The 14,922-nt window shown below is 40.2% G+C and overlaps 1 protein-coding gene across 2 annotated transcripts in view; it reads right to left on the bottom strand.

Annotated features, from left to right (window-relative positions):
* LOC114573555 (inositol-trisphosphate 3-kinase B) overlaps positions 1-14,394 on the bottom strand; it is a 28,388-nt gene extending 13,994 nt beyond the window's left edge. The window contains exons 1-5 of one of the 2 annotated variants that reach the window (XM_028605816.1): positions 13,905-14,394; positions 9,312-9,498; positions 8,555-8,720; positions 7,805-8,089; positions 5,485-6,468 (exon numbers count right to left, since the gene is read on the bottom strand). In XM_028605816.1, coding sequence (XP_028461617.1) covers positions 5,485-6,468; positions 7,805-8,089; positions 8,555-8,720; positions 9,312-9,358 — 1,482 coding nt within the window. In that variant the 5' untranslated portion in view covers positions 9,359-9,498; positions 13,905-14,394. The remainder of the gene's footprint in view (positions 1-5,484; positions 6,469-7,804; positions 8,090-8,554; positions 8,721-9,311; positions 9,499-13,904) is intronic. The other variant, XM_028605817.1, reaches the window with a different exon arrangement.
* Between the last annotated feature and the right edge of the window lie 528 nt (positions 14,395-14,922).

Genomic DNA, 14,922 nt, shown 5'->3' with positions numbered 1-14,922 from the left:
TACCCATTACATTTAGAAACCCACGGATCTCCAGTCTAGTCTGAGACGTACTATACATCCCTTTTTCTGCACAAACTCTTGCATTCATGTATCCCAGGAGGGTTTCCCCAGTGTGTCTCTGACAGCTCTGAAACCATGTGAAACCACACTTCACTTCTGCACTGGATCCTATACTTGATACTCTTTCACCAAAAAATGTCAGCTTCAGTAACTGCGGGCCGACCCGCCTCCTCCATAGCCGGGTGGTGACTTGAACATGCACATACTCTTACCAGCTACTTCACACAGAAACATCAAATGAATTGAATTGACCGGTGTTTCCCCTCTCACAGTAAACCAAAAAGGCACTCTGTAACACACACACGCACACACGCGCACGCACACACACACACACGCACAGAGTTGGACATGCACTCATAAACTTAGACTCACTGTCTCTCACACACACACACACACACACACACACACACACACACACACACACACACACAGCTGTGAGAGGGAAACTCGGTTTGACGTCACAGGGTTGCTAGGCAACCGGCCGCCGTGGTAGTGAAGATTTTCCACTGCAGTGCAAACAGTGTGTGTGTGTGTGTGTGTGTGTGTGTGTGTGTGTGTGTGTGTGTGTGTGTGTGTGTGTGTGTGTGTGTGTGTGCGTGAGTTACTTGAGTTACAGTTACAGGACATAAAAATGAGTTTTTGTCCAGTCCACCGCAAAAACTCTTTTTTTGGTATTGGAAATGAGCTCACATTCACGGTTGAATAAACAAGTGGAGGTGAAGATTAATGTTTGCGTCAGTGTGTGACCACTTTTCAAGGGATCCTGAAAAAGGGATGTGAGTTGGTGTGACATTAGCTACAGTAGGGTAGTTAGAGAAAACACTTTCTGCGTGTATACAGTATTTTGTTGTTCTGAAGACTATGTGGTGTGTGCAGAGGGTGTGTCGGTGTTGGCATGTGAGTGTGTTTTTCACATTATGGGTGCAGTCTGCATTCCAAAAGACACATCTGTTTATTTAATGGATGCATATTTTTGAGAACCACAGTATCGAAATGTGTACAAAATTGTAAAGTTGCGTCCCAAGCTTTGATTACAGTACAGACAGCATGAGTAACAGCACACCTTCTCTATCATTTATAATGAGACCTTCATAAGTCCACTTCCGTTCTACTGTAGCTTCTACTTCACTAGCTTTAGTTTCTTTCATCAATCTTTCTGAAAAGCTGAAACATGATGCTGAGGTTTTCTGTACCTAGCACAAGTTTAAGCGCAGCTCCCACTAAGTTTTGACAGCAAGTTTATATTAAAAACTAATTGAAGCTGTAGAATGTAAAAAAAGAAAGTGTTGTTCAGTTATTTAGGGCTGTAACGAACAATTTCTCTTTCATCTTTTAGATTATAAAATGCCATAAAAGCAATAAAAATTATCTAATAACTACCCAGAGTCCAAGGCGAAGGCTTGAAAGCACACTTTTGTTTTTGTCAGTGCAACAGTCCATCCCCAAAGACATTAATTCTATTGTGACATGAAAGTATAATAGCAGAAAACTGCGAACTAGAGAGGCAGGAACCTGTTAAGCATGTTGTGCTTGATAATTAAGTTAAAAGTATTAATCAAATACCAAAGTTGGTTTGAGATTAACCTTCTGTAGAAGATTATTGATCAATTGACTAATTGTTAAAATGAATGAAATAAGGTGATTACATTTTTATTAGAAAGTACACTCGCATGTTAGTCAGGCCTACTTGTTTATACACATAATCATCAGTTTCATTGCTTTTGCTACATTGCTACATTTTGTAGTCAAACACTTTTTATTGTCTTAGATCCTGTAATCGATTGAGTTAGTTTAAAACTACTCTGATGGGTGCAGAGCTGATGCTTAAAGGTAAAATTACACATACGAGCAAACAGCAGAGTGTCACCTCACCAAAGACGTAACTCTGCTGCTGGTAGATTTTTCTCTTTTCATTCCCAAGAACTCAACAGAAATGTTGTAGAAGGGAAAAAAAACAAAGATGCCAATCTATTGCAGGTGCCCTTTTTGCTGCCAATTAAACACTGGCAGTACATATGTACTTTCTAACCTTGGAAAGATGCCCAACCGTCAAAAGATCAGCCAAGTAGTGTCTATATATGGCTCTGTTCAGATTCCAGCCTCTAAGCGTGTACACGCTTCAAAAAATGAGTCCAAAAGCTGATGACCATAGCGAAGCAGATGTGTTTATACAGAAAATAAAAATGTCATGCTTACTTGGGTGAGTAACACAAAGGAGCATTAATGGATTAAAACTACTGGGGAGGATGAAGTCAGTTGTCAGGATAAAGAAAATGCAGAGCTCTTCAATACAGTAAACCTATAACTGTGATAAATGGATTCTGCAGAAATCACTGGTCTTATTCTTATATTTTTGATGAAGCATGCATCTATCTTTCTCTGCAACTTTGGTGTGTATATAATATTACCAGAGCTACACTTATCTTATATGTCTGTGTATTTCCCAGAGTATGAATAATGTCCTTAAAGTGTTGTGTTTAATGTTATATGCCAAATAAAGTCAAGTCACTCCTGCAATACATAGCCATGAGAAAAAGAGATGTTTCCCTTAATGTCAAAACAACCTGGCTAATAATATAATAATTTAAATATATGCTGTCATGCTCTTTGTTGTTGTCTTTCTCATTCTGCCAGTCTTAAGCTCACTCTGTTTCTCCTCTCTTCCTCTTTCAATATCACTCCTCTTCTCTCTGTCCCTCTCCTCTTTCCTACACACCTCCCACACAAGCAAGCATTCTTTATGTGTTTCTGCATGTTTGCCTCTTGCATAAATACACCAGGTTTCCTTAAAACTACAGATCAGGGTCTGTGACAGGCTACAGATAAGAACACAAAGCACCCGCATGTTTGACATCTTTGTGCTACGATGGGGTAAATCCAGACTTTTACTAGCAACTATAAACCCCATCATTCAGTCAGCTGCAACCTCAAGCAGGAGCTTCTGTCTCTTTGCCTGGATTAAGCAAAAAAAAAACAACGTCCGGAAATATGCAAAGAGCAATACAAACACTATTCAAATCCATCAGCCAAATTCATTTAAACAAATACTTTGGAATCCATTTCACCTGGGAGAGCTGGGACATCGGTTTAGGGAGTGGTCAATTGATTAACCATGCGAGAAAACTGCATTCATCATACATAACCTGGAGTCTCGTAAATCATGACAAAATTATTAAAATATTTAATCTCCAAAATATTTATGGAAATATGTGATGCCGTATTGATTGCAGGGTGAATGCACATTGCTTAGTTTTAAAGCTCATATATGATTTGTGATAGTTCAACAGATAATAATTCAATATGAGACCAAATAAATATTTTTGTTAAGTCCTAAAAAAGGTTTTGTGTTTCAAATCAGAAGTGAAATGGCCCCATGAACTCATCCTGGCTACAAATAAAAACACATCCACCCACCCACCTACACGCACACACACACACACACACACACACACACACACACACACACACACACACACACACACACACACACACACACACACACACACACACACACACACACACACACACACACACACACACACACACACACACACACATACCCTAAAAGGCCTCAGCCTCCTCTTCATTGAACAGCGCCCAAATGCAGGCAAAACCTAAGTGTGTGTGACTGGCAAATTCTCTTGCTTTCCCTTTTTCTATCACCCTTGCTCTCTCTCTTACACACACCCTCACATTACCTACACACTAATAACACACACACACACACACACACACACACACACACACAGGTCGGGGCACAGAGCTAGCTTTGTTACTTTGAATGTCAACCAATACTCAGGCAAAGAACAGTGGCCAATTTAACACAGGAGCACCCAGCAACATGCATGGGCACATTCAAACAACACACACATACACATACACATACACACATTTTCAGACACAATCGCGACAGAGATCCACGTCGAGACACACACTTTCCCAGATCTGGCAAGATTAGTTGCAAAATCACCAGTTCTGCACTAGTTAGGTTTTGAGTTTTGATTTATGACCTTTGTCAAACTCCTATTTAAAATGATCAGAAATATCAATGTTCCTACCAAGAAATATACAGGAATGTTTTTACTTTTTTTAACAAATGAATACATCTGTGACCTAAAAAATGTGTTCCTGTCTGTTTTCCAATACAGCTGAACTTGCTGTCAAAATTAAACTATACAATGTAGCATCTGGAAACTATGATCGAATGCAATAAATGGATGCAATGAATATCAAACCAGAGTCCACAGCCATATAACAGCTTTGTGAGCATGTATAGGGGCTTTGAGCTTAATGCTAACATCAGCATGCTAACATACTAACAATGACAATGCTAACATGCTGATGTTTATCAAGTACCATGTAGAGCTGGGCAATATATCAATATTATATTGATATCGTGATATGAGACTAGATATCGTCTTCGATTTTGGATATCATAATATCGTAATATGGCATAAGTGTTGTCTTTTCCTGGTTTTAAAGGCTGCATTACAGTAAAGTGATGTCATTTTCTGAACTTACCAGACTGTTGTAACTGCTCTATTATTTTCCTTTACCCACTTATTATATCATGTCATTATATCCACATTACTGATGATTATTTATCAAAAATCTCATTGTGTAAATATTCTGTGAGAGCACCACCAATAGTCAACACTACAATATTGTTGTGGTATCGATATCGAGGTATTTGGTCAAAAATATCGTGATATATATTATTAATATCGCCCAGCCCTAGTACCATGTCTACCATCTTAGTTTAGCGTGTTAGCATACTAACATTAGCTACAGCAATTAGTACTGTACCAAATTTTGCGCTAATCTATTACAATCTAATCTATGTAATAGATGTTATATTGTTGTATGATATTTCAAAGGATAGGTAAAATGTTTCCCCTGCTGGTGGCGCTAGAGGAAAGGTCACGGGATTACCAAAGTCATTAGGCTTCATGCTCTGGGGACCAAGCATGTCTATACAAAATGTCATGGCAATCCAAAATGTCATGGCAATCCAAAATGTCATGGCAATCCATCACATAGTTGTTGAGATAAAGATACTGTACATTTTAGTCTGCACCGACATTTCCATTCCTAGAGCCGCGTCGTTGCATGGCTAAGAATGTGTTGGTATATTCCTGTGAAGTGACAAAAACCTCAGTTATCCCCTGACTTTCCCAGATTATCTATTTCTCTGACTTTTCCTGTGTGAATGATATTTGGGAATCTAGGCTAATGCAGTTTCCAAAGGTCATTGCCATTTAAAACTACAAAAAGTCTACTGAATTGCAAGTGGGTTGTAGATACATGCACACACACGCGCACACACACACACACACACACACACACACACACACACACACACACACACACACACACACACACACACACACACTAGCAGGCACACTCTCACTTGGCTCTACTTACTGCTCTCTGTTGAGAAGTGAGGACTGCAGGGTTGAGAAGCTGCTCTCCTTTCTCTGTATCACTAGAAATATCCTCTTCCGACTCTTCCCAAGACGAGGAGAAACCGGCCGAGGAGGCAGAGGAGGACGACAGCTTCCTGAGGGAGCGGGTGGAGGAGTTTGTCCCAAACGCAGGGCTAGAACTGGGGCTTGAGGTGCAACCTAGTCCCTGGTCTGAGCCAGGGCCTTCAGAATAAGTTTGAGGCTGGCTTTCCAAACCGTGGTCAGTTATTATGACTGCAGGGATGGAGGGAGAGTGGTTGGAGGTGTGATCGGTGTCCAGCAAACAAGGGGTTCTCTCACTGCTTTGCACCTGAGGAAAAGCATTTGTTTCTGGGTTAACCTCCAACCTGTTAGTCTCTGTCTGAAGCAGCATCTCAACACACGACCGGTCCTCTTTCTCATCTCTCACTTCTCTCTCTGTCTGTTCTCTTTCGTCTCCCGACATTTGTGTGTTCTCTACCTCCCCTCTGTCTTTTTCTCCCTCCTTTTCTCTCTGTCTTTCTCCTTCTTTTTTCTCTCTGTCTGTTGTTGCATTTGGGTTTAATGTCTCAAGGGAACCTGGAAAGACAAACGCTCCGTCTACTAAGGAAGTTTGCATTGTTGTTTCTGAATGGCGGCCATTTTGACCAATCAGTGTCTTGTTCTCAGTGTTGGTTTTAGTAGCACTGTTGTCCTTCTCATCATCTTTACTTCCTCCTTCTCTCCTTTCTCCTTCCATTGTGTCTTCCTCCCTTTCTCTTCCATTTTGGACAACAGAGGTAACTTTACTCTCTTGCGGGTGGGTCATTGGGCATTCAAGGGCTGTGTTTTGTTGGCTGGGATGGGAAGGGGTTTGGCTAGTCGATCGTCTTGGAGATCGAGGGCTGCGCTGGAGCTCAGTATTTAGCACTTGGGCACGAATTCCGGAAATGTGGGCCTCGAAAATGCCCACTTTTCCCCTGACCTAGAATACACAGAGAAAATAACAGTCTAAATGCAGCTACAGTATGGTTTCCTTGGTCTAACTGTATACACATTTACTTTGATGCATTTTTTTTCATATTTGGTTCATTTCATAGGTGCACTGGTGTGAGACAGAAAGTCATCACCTAATACTAATATTGGTAATACTACCAATATTAAGAAAATTAAAAACAACTTTGGAGATTTCCAATATTTGGCATTAAACAGACTGAACTGTTGGTATCTACACATTCGATGTGAGGCTGTATGCAGTCTGCAAATGTGCAGTGATTTCAACTAAATACAAAGAAGAACAAGTGTACAAATATGAAACTAAATAGATAACGCAGTGTTGTAATGCACTATACTGTATATTGATCATATCACAATTTTATTACAAAGTAGTCTGTACTGATACTAAACTTGTCTATCGTTATCTTAACCAATGCACTAATTTATATTTTACAAACATTCCAAAGCAATACAAAAGTCACATGGCATCAAACTCAATTACTTGAGTTTATTATTTTTTGAGTTTAGGCATGATGGTTGATGATGGTAGAAAAAGCTCAAATGAATTAGAGTAAGCATGAAACAGTATGAAACTGAAAAACATTCTTTAAGATGAAAATATCAAAATACAAGCCCATTCTCATTCTGACAGATTGGAAGTCCAATTTTCCATCTTCCATCGTAAAAACACAAAAGAAAAAGATGAATACTGTATGAGCATCAGTCCAAACACTTGTGTGGTTTACCACTTTTTCTTGTGCTAAGCTTTCAAAGATTGAGTAATGCCGTCTACACACGATAAGCTATTTGCTCTCTGGGCACCGCTAGGTAGGGCGCAGAGCAAGGGGCAGAGAGCAGTATTTGTCATCAAGGGTGGCAAGGAAGCTATTTCCCGTTGCTTTCGAAAAGGTCAGCGGAAACTAGGTCAAAGTTGAAATAATTTGAACTTTGAGCGCAGCGCAAAGCGACAAATCCGAGCGGTGTGCGACACCAGGGGCAGCGCGGTGCATAGTTGGGCAGCACCGCCCTCCCCATAGGAAATCAATGGTACGGCCGGCGTAAAGCGGTTTTGCCGCCTATAGTGTATAGACGGCTTGACTGTAGCATTTCGGAATCACCGAAGAAGGGTGAAAGTAGTTCTTATTGCCATTGTTCTGACTTGCCCAGCCAATTTAAATGAAGGAGTAAATTCTTCAGAGCTTGAATACATTGCTCTATATTGCTTAAGTATTGCATTCCAAGATAAAGACAGAGAGGGATAGATGTAGTGGTTAAGACAGAGCCACAGTTAAATAAACAAAGCAGAGAAGCACATGTGAAATCACCTCAACGTTCTGCAGCTCTCTGTGTATCTGCAGCAGCTGTGCCTGGCGTCTCCTTTCCTCTCGCCTCTCTCCTCCTCCCGTCTCTCCTACCCTCTCCTCCTGCCCTTCTCCTTCCCCTCTCTCCTCAGCGCCGGGCGAGCTCAGTCGTCGGACCCGCTGGCCCACATTGACTCCTAGGAGCTCCGGGCTTCGCGGGGAGGGGGAGCGAGCACGAGGGGTGGGGCTGGGGGAAAGTGAGGATGAAGGAGGGAAGACAAAGGCTGGACCCAGAGTTCGAGGGCTCGTCTAGGAGCAGACGCACAACACGGGATTAAGGGGGCTCCAAAAACGACTCATTAATATCAATTGATGTTAATATTCCAGTTGAGAGAAAATGGTCTGCAGTTATTCGGCAACATCTTGCAAAAACTACCAACACAATCAAAAGCAGTTACTTTTTCATGGGAATCATGATGGCACCTGCTGAAAGCAATAACATTGTTCTGTAAGAACAGGTTCAGTATGCCTTGCAGCTCATTCCAAGCTTGCGGGACGTGAAAGGAAAAGGCAGATTGGAATGATTGGGACCATCAGGAGAATTTTCTCTGAAGATTTTGTGTTATAGCTGCTGGAGTAATATGTCAGTAAAGTGCAGTAATTTAACCAGAAAAAAAAAAACTATAGTGTTGACATGGAAAACAATAAGGAAAAAACTAATAACTAGTGTTTTCAGATTTAGCTCTCTCAGGTTGGATGTGGCAGTTGAGATACCTTAGGGCTGGTTGGGCTGTAGATACTTCCACCCGGCGTTCCCCCGCCCAGTAACTGACAGTAGGTGCTCCGATCTGGAACTGGCAGCACAGGGCGACCGACCGGACTGGTTCTAGTTCGAGAGGTGGTACTAGAGGAGCCTGGTTGGGTGTGAAACTGATTACTGCTGTGGAGAGGAAAGGAAAGAAGAGGGTTGGTTGGTTTGTGTGTAGCTACAGTAGACTATAAATAGTGTATTATACAGTAAATGTTGCCTTTTGGTGCTTCTTCACAGAAAAAATACACCCAGAAATGTCATACTGTAGTAGGTTATATATTGAAAACTTAAATAATGTTAGTATCACATAATGTAACAACATGTCTAAGCATGAGGACAGAAAAGTAATTACATTAACCTTTAATCTGACAACTGATCCTAACATCATACATTCATAGTGTGAAGCTCCAAAAGCTTAGATTAAAGATAAAAAAAAGAAATAGAGAAATCGCTTGCTGATTAGAGGGATATTTTATGCATACAATATTTTCCTGTAAATCATTAAAATCTTGCAGAATGGCTTTATCAGTTGTTTCACAATGTATTTTAAATAAAAAGTAATCTTACCAGTCCAGTCAAACAGGTTATCAACTGCAACAAACCATCATGTTTTAAGTGTGTATTTCCGCTACAACTCTCCAAAAAAGCAACGTAGTCTTAAACAATAAAAGCCAAAAATGTAGCATACACTGTAAAAGAGAAAAGAAAAAAAGCACTGACCTGTTCATGACTCCAAGGCCATTCAGGTTCAGGGCAGAGGCTGCCATCCCCGTGGCCAGACCAGGGGCTTTGAGTGCTGGGTACACATCTGACAATCTCCCCTGAAGCTGCAGGGAGGCCTGGAGAACAGCTTTCAGTGTTTCCTCTGCATTCAGTCAGCAGCTGCAGCTCCACACTACGAGAAAATCTGCACCCGCCACAAAAAAAATAAAAAAGTCAGTCAGTCTTTCTAATTATAAAAATAAATATCAAAGGATAAGTATCAAAATCAGAAGCATTCTTTAAGAAGAAAAATCTAAAGAGCCCTTTTTCAAAAAGGACAGACTCTGGAAATGAAATTTTCCATTCCTGGAAAGCCATCCCTAACTGCGTCATGGACAAAGAAGATTATTCATGTAGTCCTGTTGTTAACTCTGAATAAATGATATCATTGTTCCTGCTGGGATTAAAACTAAATAAAAGAGAAAAAGTGAAAGGGGAAAGTGAAAGGGGATCAGATAATATTGGAAGAAAATTAGTAAGGGACATCACTGGAAATAATTTGCCTCTTCTCCTGTTAATGTTTGATAGAAACTGAGATTTTTATAATGCTTATGTGAATCAAACAGCTGTTTTATTACAATGTTAGTACAATCCTCCTCTCAAAATTATGCAACTAGTAAATCAACACCAGAATGTCTTTTAAAAACCCTCTTAGAGTTCCATATATTTAACTGTATAAACCTTTCCGTGCTCGTTTCATAGCTGTACCCAACTCGTCTTTGTTCTAAAAGGAGCAGCAACACGATGGCCAAAGTTCAGCTTGACCAAACTGTGACAATAATGGGCTCCCTGCGGCAACACACTGTCTGTTTGAAATTTGCTTCTTTAAGGTAACATTCTTTCAGGGAGAAAATGAGGGAGGCACATTGAAAAGGGCAAAAAGATGGAGATATAGAGAAACATGCCGAAAGGGAAAATGAGAAAGGGCAGAAGGTAGAGAGAGAGGCAAATACAGATAAAAAAGTGGCAGCAAAATTAAACACAGATGGTAAAAGAAAGCTAGAGAGTAAGAAAAACATACAGAAAGGGCAAAAGTTCAGCTGCGGAATCTCCCCAACGCTGATAAAGACATGTAGAGACACCCAGGGTCACTGAAGTAGCACGGCAAAAGACAGCGTGTTCACTATAGCATGGTTTTGGTCTTGTATTCAGATTTATCAAGATTGTTTAAAGAAATTGTAAGTAATTATCATGTCACAGGAGACTAATGCTGTGTTGTGTTTGTTACCTTTTCAATTGAAAATGAGGTTGTTCCGTGCTTGTAATGAGACAGAATCTTAGGATCATTTACAAAAAAAAAAAAAAAAGTTAAGTTTGATTTTAAGAATAAATCAAGTACTGTGCTTTCTTTTTTTTTAGCTGTGCAACAGTGCAGGGGTCTAGTACTCTTTGTAAGAAACAGGCCTTGAGGAACCAAAAGCCGTCTTTTTAGCTCCTGAATCACGATCGGTCGGAAGGTAAACTACTCTACAATCTTCTATTTGCAGAGTAAATTAGATGGACACACTTGGGCTCCACTCACACAATACAGCGCAACACAGTTTACACAATCATCATTTCAGTGCTTTATGTGGTTAAGTTTACACTCTGAAGAGAGCAGCCGGTTGTAGTATCATGTCCTGCTTAAAACAGGTAGTGACAACTGAAATGAGCTACGCAAAGAAGCGTCACTGTGAAACTGGTATTTGATGCACAGTGGTCAAACTAGGCAACACTTGCAATTTCCCAATGGCACATTTGCGGATTGTGTTTCAACTTAGACAGTCAAAGATTGTCCATGACGCCATGACCTTGTATTTGCTTCAGACAGAGTGATGATCCAGAGTTGGCTGACTTACAGTCGGCTTTGTATAACGTCAGATAAGCATGAACAAGAAACAACATGTTTGGACTACATGCAAATAATTTTTTTATTATGAAATTTCAAATGCCAATATACAGGAATTAAGAATGAGAATTAAAAACACATATCGGATCATTTTTTCTTTCATACTTCAGTACACTGGCAGTGAAATGGGATACGTGTGTTGAAGAGAAACACATTGTATATTTTTTGCCACACCATGTAAACACTTCTGTCTTGCGGAACAAACAAAGCTCCAACATCTAGTAAACAAATGCTTTTCAGTCCAGTTCTGGGGCTCATTCAAGTATACCAGCATTCTTATCATGTGCTGAGCTGCCAAAAAATGCCTTGGGATGTGTTTTGATTCCAGATAGGTTAAGACATCAGTTCATGAACTACAGGGTAAACATGGGAATTCCTTGTTGGGGAGTGACGCAGTTAGAGGCAGGAAACAATCTTAAAGGCTGGTCTCTAAAGTAGTTTACCAGCCACCAGTGCAGCCTTTTTTTCACACTGTATAATCACTTCTATCTGCTTATTGGGCACTAGCTTCCCCTAAGTTTCAGTGAAAACAACACGATTAAGGCCTAGAGTAGATTAAGAGATAGAGAAAGAGTGAGGAAAGGAGACTGTGTAAGACAGGGACAAAGACAGAGAGACAGAGAGAAAGAAGAGCGAGGAGGGAAGGAGAGGTGTTTATAGGCTATTTTGGTGTAGCTGTCTATTCTGAATCTTTCATGTAGAAGTAGCGGATTTACTTTCAGTGAAACGGCTCAGTTGCTGTAATGAAGCAGCACTGGGCATCAAGAACCATTTTCACACTGCATGTTGTGCATGGTTAGCTGAATCCCAAAGACTTTTTATTCTTCTTTGCACTAAAGGACAGCTCTGGCTCAACTTCTCTAAATTCTGTGCCTGCCAAAAGGTCAGATTCCCCCACTGGGCTCAACAAGGTTTCATTCGTTATTAAAGTATAGAAAGATACAAAAAAAAAATTTTAAAGTCTGTGTTGATTCAGCTCTTGGTCAATCCATCATTTAAAGTTGCTTCGTAAGACCAAATGCCTTCACCGTAGAGGACATCCACTGCACCCTAGCTAGCTTAAAAACAAATGCAGTATATATCTTGGGAGAAAACATTCAGCAGAATGCTAGAGTACCCATCACTACGTTAACATTCCAAACATTTTAAGATATCATATTAGTACCAATTAACAACAGCCGTGAAGAAGGATAGTGAAGCAAACCACGGCTCTGACCATGGCTTTGTACTGTGCTGATATTCCATAATGATCATAAAAAAAATACAGCCATTAGCACTCTAAAATTTAAACAACAAATACTGGTTGCCATGAGTCTGATATAACCGCACATGTAAACTACCTCCGAGTGCTGTCTGTGTTTCAGCGCGGCCTAATGTCAGATTGAGTGGGACTGCATGAGTATTCAAACTGTCCACTTGCCTACACAAGTGGGCAACAAACCCACGTACAGAATGCTAAAAGCAACTCAGCTGAGAAAAAGTTTTAAAGATGCTGATTGTTGAAATTGAAAAGCAGATGGCAGGCAGGATAGGGCAATATGGCAGTATAATACAATGACATGATATACACAGATATTTTGCCATACTGTATATACTATTTAAGTTTATTTTATTTCTCTGGGTGTATTAGATCGGCGTGGGCAATGTTACACATCAATGAGCAGGACTAATTTAGATTTTTTTTTATATGATTTTTGCATTAATGTTGGGTATTTAACTCAAAGATTGGCCAAAAACACACACTGATATCTGTTATTTAACCCACATTTCCCCTGTGGGGTATCTAGATCATTTACTATACCACAATCAATATTACGATCTTTAATTATGCCACAATAGACCTTCTCTTAGCAGATGGAATACTCAAAGCAGAGAACCCCACTTAAAGTTCAATGGTTCCCAGAAGGAGAAAAGACATCAGGAGGACATTGAGGGGGACCTAAACAAAAGTAGGGATAACTAGAGCATAAACCATTTGGTCGATTAATCAATTAGTTTGATAACTGATTAATCGTTGACGTAATTTTCTAAGCACCAAATTGACAGTTCCATCTTCTCCAATATGAGCATTTGCTGTTTTTCTCTGATAGGAATGTTAACTGAATATCTTTGGGTTTTGGATCAAATAAACTGACATTTGGAAAAATGTGATGACCATCATTCACTATTATCAACCCTAACCCTTTTGTAACATACAGTTGTTGAAAGCTAAACATACATGGATTTGGTAAGATATTTGAAATGATCCAGCTTTGATAAGATGATTAAATTCTTGATTCAGATGGCATAAAATCATGTCCAACCTTATCTTAGCCATATTATGGTTGAAATATATATATATCAGTGAGTTCATCTGTCATCACAAAACATATATTAAGAGGTAAATCCATAAGACTCCAGAAGAAGACATAGCCTACTTTTGAAGTAGGACACCCGTTTAATTAAAAATGGGAGATACAGGATGAAATTATACTGACATCGTTTGGTTTCCACATTTCCCCACCACTGAACGGATAAGTAGGCCTACAATCCCTTTAACTTTCACTGTTACCTCTGCATCTACACTAGAGGTGGGTGTATTCAAGTGTAATAAACCCTCTCTAACAACAATAATCTCCGCAGATGGAGGTCCTGACCTGACAGCAGGCTCTGTGTTATCTTACCTCAGCGCTGCACCGTCCTCTCCAAGGCTTCTCCGGGACACTTTTATTGGTCTAAGTAATGTTACAGCTAGATACCAACAAGCCGAGGATGACTCTTCTCTGTCTGTGTGTCTGACACTTGGAACACAACACATACAAAGACACGGCTCCTTGTGCACCAAAACAACTTCTCATCTGCTTCTCTTGTGTTGCGTTTTTGGTTTCTTCCATAAACGAACTTGTTCGACGCTGCCGCCGGTCCTTTCTCCCTTCTTCGCCTTTTTTTTTTTTTTTTTTTTTAAAACATCCTCCTCCACAGCAAAAGAAGTATATTTCAAAACGTCTTTGTCTCTGTGGTTATTTCAGGACAACTTTAAAGCATCTCGTACCGACCAGCGAAGTCCTGTCACAGTTTGCGCTCAGGATACATAGTTTTCTTGGGAGGTTTCTGTTGTCACGCGTGCTGCTCGACACCTCTGTGTTCGTAGTAAAGCGCTGTTTGTCTGCGAGTTTGAAGCCGGAAGCGACTAGACAGCCTCTCTCTCTCGCTCTCTCTCGCTCTCTCTCTCTCTCTCTCTCTGAAACGATAGAAAACTGAAAAGTTTGAACTTGCAAGTCTGTACACGCACGTGCAGTACAGGGAAGCCCTCAGATAAACGTAATGTATGTAGCTACAAGCGCGCGAGGAAGTGAAAATACTACTTTAACTGCCCATTAACAGTGAAAGAGATTCTCCAGACTTGCATATGTCTTGCATTACACATTAATGCATCAACTTCACCAATTAGGGAAGGCTTACTAGGCTATATACTGATCCAGTGATATGACAGGATTCTGCATAATGAGTAGGACCTAGACTACGTCTACTTTTGGTAGCATATTTTGATGCTAATACTAATGTAATATTACCAATAAAATAATGTAGCCTTGTAAGGACTTGTAAGTATTTTTACACTGTAGTAGGCCTATTGCTACTTTGCTTACTTGAGTAACAGATCCAGGCTACTTCTACCAATCATGCTTCCCCACTGTAAAAAAA

Source organism: Perca flavescens, chromosome 18 (genome assembly GCF_004354835.1).
Source record: "Perca flavescens isolate YP-PL-M2 chromosome 18, PFLA_1.0, whole genome shotgun sequence".
In the NCBI taxonomy this organism is placed as follows: Eukaryota; Metazoa; Chordata; class Actinopteri; order Perciformes; family Percidae; genus Perca; species Perca flavescens.
This window is presented reverse-complemented; position numbering and strand designations above follow the sequence as displayed.